Source organism: Egretta garzetta, unplaced genomic scaffold, assembly GCF_000687185.1.
Source record: "Egretta garzetta isolate BGI_Z169 unplaced genomic scaffold, ASM68718v1 scaffold230, whole genome shotgun sequence".
Taxonomy (NCBI): domain Eukaryota; kingdom Metazoa; phylum Chordata; class Aves; order Pelecaniformes; family Ardeidae; genus Egretta; species Egretta garzetta.
In genome coordinates this window covers 185,467-196,021 of record NW_009258281.1, presented here as the reverse complement: position 1 = coordinate 196,021, position 10,555 = coordinate 185,467, and the positions used below count along the sequence as shown (strand labels likewise).

The following is a 10,555-nucleotide window of genomic DNA, read 5'->3' as shown; positions in this document are numbered from 1 at the left end:
ATTCCTGCTTTCAGGAACCTCTGCACTCCATGGTGATGGATGTTTGTCCTTGGCCACACTGGATGAGCTCCTCCGCTTACTGCAGGAAGGAAGAAAAAGAGAAAAAAAAAAAAAAATGACACTTGTAACAACTCACAGAGTTTCTTACAATTAAGCTTACACTTAACTACTGTGTGACTCAGAATGGGTCTGTAGCTGGATTTCATGGCAGGTGTGTTGAAATCTGGGTTATGCAAAAGTCTGGTCCCTTCTAGAGGCCTGGCATGTACTTGGTGGAAGCACACTGCAGCATGCTCAGACATAAAACAGATGGAGCAGACCACATTTGTGCCTGCTCTGCAGGGACTCCAAGGACAGGGAAGGCTTGACATGTGTATTTGATCTAACCTTAAACAAGTCCCAATTCTGGAAAGAAGGCCTCATTGTATCAAGTCCTACTCTGTCTTCCACCAACATACACTCAGCAGAAGAAACAGTGCAGAACTTCATGGCACTGTTAATGATACTCAGACTGAACAGAGAGGTTTCGATATAAGCTGGAACAGCTCTAAGCTGTAATTACAGGTTGCATGCCCCTACCAAGAAATCTTTCAAGACTTCAGGACCTTACTGCAGGACCTTCCCAAACATTTCACTACAGGGGTGCTTCTAAGGAACAGAATCAATGATGAGAACCTTGCCCATTTTCTCTGCTGGCCACCAGTAAGACAGTTTTAGGGCAAGTTATAAAACAGTCTAATAAAAGCTTCAGTGAGTTGCACAATGGGAGTCTGGAAAACAGTCTGCATTAGCTGAATATTACAAACTCTGGAATATTACACAATAATATATCCTGACAGGGAAGGGTCATAGCTCAAATACTGTGCCTTCATGACAAACTCACCCATGGTGATTCTGCTCCTCAGGCAGAGCTGCATCTATTCATATTGGCTTCTAGAGCTTTCCCTTACCCAGGCAACCTTCTGCTGAGGTTTTATACTCTGCTTTATCCTGCTACTTTTGCTGCAGCTGCTTAATAGTTGGTGTTTTTTCTTGTAGAATACAATATATTTCTAAGGCTGACATTTACCACACAAGGGTAGGTATACCCACATAGTTGTGTGCTACTTCACATGGCCAACTCTTAGCATCAATAGTGGTCAAGATGCTTATTAATGACTCATGTGACTTGAGCTATAGTTTGGCCAAAGTCTTTGATTTTCAGCTGGCAGGAAAAAAACAGTTATTTCCTAAACAGCTGTATAGAAACGAAAAATAGAAAGCAAGGAGGATTTGTAGCTATTGAAACCCATGGAAGACCTCCAGCTTTGGCACTAGAAGTTCCCATTTCTTCATTTCAATACCCCAAATTAACCATTGTTTAACATGCCCAGGGAAAAAACAGTGACACTAAGAAAACAATTAAAGAGCTGTGAATCCAGGCATCCCATCTCTGTGCAGTTCTGCCCTCTTCTGTTGTGTGACCTTGAATTTGATTACCTTGCGTAACTTCAATCATGCATGTAGTCAGTCATCCAGACTCCTTCTAACCAATGGAGAGATCCTGACTATTGACATGGCCCAGAAAATGCCAGTCCCTCTGTACTGACTAAGGAGGACCCTTGAGAAGCCACCAACCCCAGGATTCCCCCATGCTGCCTGATGGGCTCTCTGGTGGAAGGCATGGGCCCCACCTTCACTCTCAGACTCTCAAACTCTGGCCAAGAGGGATTTTGAGGCTCTGACATAGCCACTATGGAGCAGCCTCTCACCTGAAAGCAAAGATGAGCCACCAAGGACCTTTTATGCGAGATGACCAGATTCTCAGCTTTCCATTAACCAGCCAGGCCTTAGAGTAGCATGTTCCCCAGGGGTGTGCCAGAACCAGGGAGCCAGGATGTAGAAACAGCTCTGGCTGGCATGTCTCAAAGCAAATGCTACTTTGGCTTCAACTGGAACATCACTGAAATTGAAATGCCTCCACTGAACATTTCAATTTCAACAAACCGAAATTCCAACAAAATGTGCCCAGCCAGCTCCACAATGCAAATCTACATGCTTTTGTGGGCAAAAATTGTTTCTTCATTTTCATCTGTTTCCCAATGTTTGATGACTTGCAGAGAGGACACCCATTCTGGTTGGCACCTGGAGGATCTACTGAAACAGTAGTCACTCTAGAGCAAGTATACCTCAAACCAGAGCTGTTGGAGAACGTTTGCCACTTCCACTCAAAGCATCCTGAGCCGATGACTGCAGTAGCAGATGGGCATGCTGGTCTGCTCTTGATAGGAGTCTTATCTACTGACACCCTGCAGGACCTCACTCACAAAGTTTCTTTGCTCTGAGCTGGGTGAGCAGAAGAATTTTTCTCTGGGAGTAAAATTCTCTTCAACTATCAAGCCTAGATCAATTGACACATTACTAATAGCTGTTCCTAATAGGAACATTTTTTGTATCCCATGTTGCAGCCTATATTCTCATTTCAGAGCGTTCAGGTATCTGAGACTATATCTGTTATAGCACACATCCAAGACGTGTCTGTTGTGGACACACACATACATGGCTGCTCCTTCCACCTCAAAGCAAGTTTTACTTTACAGCTTGTAACACCCAGATGCATTCAGATTCCCTTACAGTCTGAAAGATGAGATGTCATTAAGTCTTGGCAGCAGATCTTCTGGTGTGTATGGTGTGTCTTTACATCTGGCATCTGAATCACACAGCACAGTTTGCAGGAATGGGAAGAAGCCTGTACTAGGAAGGTTTCGGGGTGCAAGATAACCTAGAGGAAGGAGAAAGAAAATGCTGTTGTTACGATGTGGACGTGCACTTTTTTGCCTTTTGTTTCTATCAGTATATGTTATTTTCTCTCCCTAAACCATGGGCTTGATTCTCACTTTCTCTGACACTCTTTTACACCAGCCTGGCAGCACTATCTGCCAAACCCCACTGGAAAACCTCCTCAACACTGACAAAGCCATGAAAGGCTATTTAATAGGGGGCGGTGGGGCGGGGGGAGAAGTCAAGGTATTTGGTTGTAAAATACCTGTTAGTCCCAAAGCAATGGCAGATTTCCCATCCCACCCCAAAATGGGTAGAAACAGGCAAGAAATTACAAAAGCACCCTAGGTTTATATGCCAATACCGCCTTTTTGTAAATAAATAAACAAAAGCAGGCATGCAGCCAGCATAACCTGAAGCACCCATAAGAGCATGTTCTCCAAGGCTTGGTTGGATCAGTTTCTGTGCAAAGCCACAAGCTTCAGTTTCAAGCCAGGTTGTTAAAACAGGGCTCTGTCTCAGCTTTTACGACAGGAAGGGCCAATGGATCCAGGACCAGACACAACCTCCTTTGCTTTTTGTGCAGACCTGCCCAGGGAAGGGAGAGGAGCGATCTATCACCACCACCCGCTCCATGTCTCCTGCCATGTCAGAGCAGCTCCCGTACCATCTGCTTGGTGACCTGTGATGCTGGCAGCCAGCACTGAGAGGCAAGATATATGTCCCTGTCTCCCATTTCTGCAAATACAGAGTGGACCCGAGCAATTAGAGACGTTAGTATTTTATGTGCCACTTGCCCCGTGCTGCTTACTGCCAGCCCGCAGAGTTCACCAGCTGCTTTTTCTCTCAGTGACAAACGCTCTAATAAATCTCAACACTCTCTTGCTGGATCACAGCAACATATTATTTAAAATAATCATGTGGAAAATTACCTGGCAAATGACATTGCTATTATTTCTTCTATGGAAAGGAGCCAGATTTACAAAGGCCCACAGGCAGGCTTGTGGTAATTGATTACCTTGCTCTTTAGTCTCCAAAGACAACCTGTGACTCTTGCCCAGGCACAGCTTTATCTCTAACCTCTCCAACAAGGACACCGTACTACGTTTGTACTACATTTATTAATTATAGCAGCGGTCAAGAAGCAGATGTTCCCAAAGGGGATGGCAGTGCTAGGTGGAGTATGTGGCTGTCTGTCTCCTTGAAGGAGGCTTGACTTTCCTGAGCTTTCTTCAGAACAGTTGGTCACAGCCCATGAGCATGCACCTGCATTTTTTGGTAAAATGCAAAAGCTCATTTTTTAGCAGGGGAGCTCCCACTGCTTTGGACCAGATAGCAACTGACACCAAGGATTGCTGAGACCTGCAGAGTCAAAGGCATCCATTTTGAGCATCGTTGTGATTCTCTTGTGTATCTCAGCAGAGAATTGCCCTAGAAAATGAAAGGAGATTCCCTGCCAGGGAAGAAGGCTAAAGCTGTACCTGCTGTGGGAAGCTCCCCCAACACTCACCACATCCCCCAGTCCACCGGGATTTACACGGGAGGCTGAGCCCACAGAGCATCAAGGAGAGTAAAAGATCTCTCATGCCCCTACGGGCAGGCCTTCTGGTGTTGGGGCAAAAGGACCAAACATACACCACTCTAAAGGTGTAATTAAGTCTGCTGCCTATAAGGGAAACTTTAGAGTAGGTCACTTTAATCTGGAAGCATCCTTGTGTGAATATCCCCTGCTGTGTCTGGGCTGTTTGCCCTTTGAGAGCACCAATTACAACCCTGCAAAATGGCGTTTTGCGCACACTAGCATTTTTCTTTCATCTTCCTTCTTATGTCCCACAACCTCATTCCCATGCAGGAAATTGACTCACACCCGAATCCAAAAAAATGCACACCACAGACCTCACTTTATCATGTCTCTACCAAAATGCAGTTTCAAAGACCTGAGAAGCCATGAGGTTCAGGATGGAGAGCATAACCACAATGAAGCGAGACATGTAGGAGCTAGGAGGGAAATGGCTACACCCTCTGCTGCCATCCACATCTACCAACCACAACCAGGGCCAGGAGCTAAGCTCATGTATGTTAGAAGCTGTGTAGCTTCTAACTGGGCAGCAGAGTGGGGAACACAAGGATGGGGCTGGGAGCTTGGGGAGCACTGTTCTTCTCTGGAGAGATAAGAGGTGTTTTACAGAGACAAATATGCAAGAGATCCTGCTGGATCTAGAGCAGGGGAAGACACTTCCTTGAGATATAAGTAGCAATAACAAATTCTCAAACTGGACTCAAAGGTGGTACACTTTTAACTAAGTGGACAATTAATCAGTTGCTGTATCACAAGCGACATGTACAGTGTAAGAACAGGGTGATGACGCCAGCTCTTTCTTCTCTTGTGGGACAGCAGCCTGAAAAATAGGCCTTTGTGACCTGAAGTTTGCAGGTGCTGCTACTGATGGTAGTGACATGATGCCTGTGAAGACAACACTGGCCCAATGCGATTGAGGTATTCAGTGAGGCTCTGCCAACTCACACCATATCTTGAGCAGTTTGGTGGCACCTGGTTACAACCACGGGGCCTGATCCACAGCTGAGTCACTGCAGGCGTAAACTAGTGTAACTCCATGATGTTCTTGGCACAAAAGCAGTGGAGATGCCAGAGAGGACTTTTCTGGAAGAGGCCTGGACTGTGACAGCAGTTAGAGAATTAAGGAAGTTTAAGAAAGACCATGACACAAAAAAATCTGGAACGTCTGGGCCAAATTCCCATTTGGTGTTAGACCTATGCTGTTTCTTAAGCCTGATTATCTAGCACAACCATGCTCTCTGTCAAGCACGCAAATAAGACTCAGGCTTATACATCAGGATGAAATGAATTATTGTGTTGGCTCTTCTGCCTGCATTGATGAGATCTCCACCAACTCCAAAGAAAGTTTAAAGACCTGGTTCAGATGCAGGCACCCCTTCCACAGACACCTAGCTCTGGGGGAGATTGAATGCCACCCTTGCTTTCATATGGGGTGAGATGGTGGTGCTGAAGAAGCTACACAATGCACGCTGCCACCTTCATGCACCAGCCCCACCAAGCCAATAACAGGGTGGCCAGGCTGGTGTGACAGGTCTGTCCTTCAGGGGCCATAGAGGCCAACAGCTTAATTTAATAGAAGCAGAGGAGCGCAGCCACAGGAAGCTCAGCTTCTGACTATGCTGTCTCTGTCCAGTGTGCCTCAGGTCAGAGCAGAGCCAGAGCATCAGGCACCATGCAGGAAGCATGGCTGATTTGGGAGTCCAAGCCCTAGACAAACAAAGCATGGCCTCAGAGCTCTTTCCTGTAACACCCTGCAAAAGAAGGAATTTACTGCTGAGAAGGTGAGTCAAGAGATTAATGCACTCCCTGATCCATCCTCCTGCCCTCCATCTACTTGCTCGTGGTAAGGAGACGTGACTCCACAGAGCTATGCGGGCTGCTCTGCCCACACATAAATTCATTACCTGTGTCAGTCTGTACGTCACTACAAGGACAGCAGGGAAGGAAGCTGGCTCCTGCTCCTGACTCCCTTCAATGCTTCAGAAGATGTTTGTAACTACCTGTCCCTCCCTTGGCTGAGATTTATCCAGCACATCGGCTACATTAGTACATAACATAAGCACTAGCTATGAAACATTATTGAAGGAAAGTTGTAATTGCTCTGCAAATTTTAAAGGACAGGCTTTTGATGGGGATAGTTTCACATTCTGGAACATAACACTTACCACCATTGGTGACTTTTGTTGTATTTCTACTGTTGGGAATCCCTTCAGTCTTAGACATGCTGCAGAAGGCAGCTCCTTCTCCCACTGAAGTCTACAGCATGCCATATCCAAGAAATATGGATTTCCCTAGCTCTGTAGTCCCCAACTTCATGATCCCACATTACATGATGGAGCAGATCCACAACACATGACAAAACTTTTCATTCTCGGCATTGCCTTTAGTTTTAAACCTCTCAATCTCCTAAAGTTACAATTAAATTACCTTTGGAGGGTCCTATGACACTGCCTATGAGCCAAGAGGGAGAGAACACTGCACCCACTGCCACCTTATGTCTGAGCTGAGAGGTCACCCTAGCATATTTTTGGTCAAACTGACTTGTCTGCAACCACAAATCTGAGCCTAGATCTGTATCGTGTTAGTAAAGACTGACTCCTGGGTTGCCAGCAGTAGAATCCCAAGCGCAGAGGCTTTTGCTGTCCCCTGTCGCTGAGAGCTTTGATTTTCTGTCACCACTGAAAGGGCGGCACCACATCTGAAGAAAACAAGACAGGCATCCCAAAGGGCAGAAGAGCACTGCATGGGCTGGCTGGTTCTCCCTGCTTAGTAGCATCTAGCCAGGCCAGCAACATTGCCAAGAGCTAAAAAGATATAAGGTATGCACAGCAGTAATAATAAACACAAGATACCTATAATAAATACATGCACGCTGCTGGAAATTCTGGCATTTCCACATTCGCTTTCATTTGGAATAAAATGGAGAAAATTAGGTTCTCTTACTTCCCTGAATGTTGTAAATTCCAACATACATCCCTTCAACACAAGCAAAACATTTTGTTTTCTTCAGGTAAAGGTGCTTGGTATAATAACAAAGAAAAATGTCAGGGTAATAATAAATGTCATACAAGAAAGATGAAAATTACTATTTCACTACAATCTATAAGATTAATTGAAATTGACTGAAATGTTTAAATCTAAATGGACCATGTTTTATGTTGCCACATTGATTTTGCTGCTTTCACCGCACTGAGGCTTCAGGCACTTGCACTAGTTGTGTCCAACCATTCATTCATGGAATTGGGTGTTTCAGTGAACCACAGGCACAGCACCATGAACGCAGCCCCCAACGTCACCCCCTTCAGCCTGAGGCAGCAAGGCTGCCTGCCCCAAAGGAGGGAAGAGCTGGGAGGACAGCAGCCGTTATTATCCACACTAGAGCAAAGGAAAGTAAGTAAGTAGTATTTTCAGGTTAACACTTCTCGTATTTATTATTACCTGTTGTGCATGAAACAAGGGTATAAAGATAGGACCACATCCACATTCAGTACAGGTTACACTCTGGTTTACATCAGCCAGCAGTCTCTCATATAAACTAGCAACTTGTACATAGAATCATAGTATCATTAAGGTTGGAAAAGATCGAGTCCAAATGTACCTGTCCACTACTAAACCATGTCACTAAGCACCCCACCCCGTCCAGGGATGGGGACTCAACAACTTCCCTGGGTAGCCCATTCCAGTGCCTGATAACTGATTCAGTAAAGGATTTTTTCCTAATATCTAACCTAAACCTCCCCTGGTGCAACTTGAGGCCATTTCTTCTCGTCCTATCACTTGTTACTTGGGAGAAGAGACCACCACCCACCTCACCACGCCCTCCTTTCAGGTAGTAGAGGGTGATAAGGTCTCCCCTCAGCCTCCTTTTTTCCAGGCTAAACAACCCCAGTTGCCTCAGCCGCTCCTCATAAGACTTGTGCTCCAGACCCCACACCAGCTTCATTGCCCTTCTCTGGACACGCTCCAGCACCTCAATGTCCTTCTTGTAGTGAGGGGCCCAAAAGTGCACAGTGTATTTGAGTTGCGGCCTCACCAATGCCAAGTACAGGGGAAGGATGACTTCCCTGATCCTGCTGGCCACGCTATTTCTAGTACAAGCCAGCATGCTGTTGGCCTTCTTGGCTGCCTGGGCAGCCTCTCTGCTGCGCAGTTCTCCAGCCTCTCTTCCCCAAGCCTGTAGCGTTGGATGGGGCTATTGTGACCCAAGTGCAGGACCCAGCACTTGGCCTTGTTGAACCTCACACAACTGGCCACAGGTCATTCAATGTGCAAAGGACCTTCCTTTCCCTCAGTTCCCCAGTATCAGCCCTGCTACTCTGATAGACACTAACTATATTGCGGCCCCATAATTTGAACATGCAAATCCCCTTAAATATAACAGAGCTACAGAGACCATATCTTTTGCTTTTAAAATATCACCATGCATTCCTTCTCCCTCTTCTACCCACACTGTGTTTCTGGTTTCAGGGGTTCCTACCTAGCTCTGCCATCCATCCTGCAAAACCAGACAAAATGCATATTGCATTTTATTCATATCAAAGATACAGGATTCCCATTATGAATGGCTACTTCCTAAATAAATTTGGGTACATCAAGTGTATTTTCTTCCTCCTTTAGCATTAATTTTAAAAAGCATGCTGAGGTTTTAGGTTTTCTATCGACCCATAGTTCAGCATCATATCACTACCCCTCCTCAGGCATGAAAAAATTCTCTTGGCTTCAGATTTCACACACTCCAAGACTGCATATACCTTACACATTAATTCCTCCTATATTCTTCCATAGATCATATAAAATCCATACAAATCTCAATTCCTCTACTGGTGAATTAAAGGCATTAATGAGCAAATGACTTCATTAGGAAGTATTGTGTTTAATTGGAAATGCATTCAATCATTGCTAAATCATTCAAAGAGACTTAATAACTAGGACTCTACAGCAAGGAAAAAGATGGCCAAAAAGTGGTTTGATAAAAAAACAAATAAAATCATGTTTGGTAACGAAAAGGGTGAGTAAATGATCATTCCTCACAACACAGGGACAAAGGACCACAATGAGATCATAAGGTAGCAGGCAAAAGGGACACAGTACCCTTTTTAACAAATACCAAAATGTTGTGGAACTCATTGCCACAGGGTGGGGGGTACGTTGAAAAGTAGACATTAGTTTAAAAGATAATCAGACAAATTCACAAAAATAGATTTGACAGCAGCTACTAAATGTGACCATCTGGAGTCAACTGCTGCAGCTTCTGGCTGAAGAAACCTTAAACCTTTGGAGATGTTTCTACTGGAGAGAACACTCTGTGCTTTGTGTTCCTACACACTTTCTCAGTCATCCCCGAGCAGCAGCAGGGGTTCTAACCCAGGCAATCCTGACTGTTTATTAATGATGACTTATATTTATCTAAGAAGTCACAAAACATAAACTGAAAACATTTACTGCTAGAGTGATCTCCTCCCAACTTTCTAAGCAAAATGTTTAACTATATTGTGTACACACAACCTTCTCGCTTCCTTTCTAGCCTTTCCCGTAGTCTCACAGCATTACTTTAAACTTTATTCCTTTGTTTTGTTCAACAGTCAAAAAGACAAAACATGCCTGTTTCATGACATGATGACAATACTGCTTCTCTTCAACCATATGCAAGTGCCCACTTCCAGCTTTGTTCACATCTATTTATCAGTAACAACTTAAGCTGCCTATTTCTTGTAGAAAGTGTTATGGTAATGCGAGGACTTTTGATCTCTCTCCAAAAACTAAACTCTATCATCAAACCTATGGAATAAGATTAATTTTTAAGCAAGTTTTTGTTTGGTGGGGGGGTGGGGGGTGTTGTTGTTTTGTTTGGGTTTTGGGTTGGCGTGGGGTTTGTTTGTTTGGTTTTGGTTTTTTACACACACATGGAAAATGGTCCAAATAGCCAGCTGGCCTATCCCTTATCTATGAAAAAGAGACTATTTAACTGCCATGGCACTTGTATTGCTGTGGCATTGTGACAGTCATGCGCTCTGAAACTCACATCTGGCCTTGAAGCTGGAGAAAGGCACCTGCACATTCCAAGTTACCTGGGAATGAGGTCCTTAGTGGGAACAGGACCAGGAGACAAATGCCAGCTGAGACTTCCCTTTAACTTTTTCACACCTGCAAGATCAATGCCCACACCAGTCCCAAGCTTGTTGGGAAAAAAAAAAAAAAAAAAAAAAAAAAAAAAAA

The 10,555-nt window shown here is 44.6% G+C and overlaps 1 protein-coding gene across 1 annotated transcript in view; it reads right to left on the bottom strand.

The window, feature by feature from the left end:
- ABCA12 (ATP binding cassette subfamily A member 12) overlaps nt 1-10,555 on the bottom strand; it is an 88,938-nt gene that overhangs the window by 66,060 nt on the left and 12,323 nt on the right. The window contains exons 3-4 of the mRNA XM_009636586.2: nt 2,614-2,761; nt 2-79 (exon numbers count right to left, since the gene is read on the bottom strand). Coding sequence (XP_009634881.2) covers nt 2-79; nt 2,614-2,761 — 226 coding nt within the window. The remainder of the gene's footprint in view (nt 1; nt 80-2,613; nt 2,762-10,555) is intronic.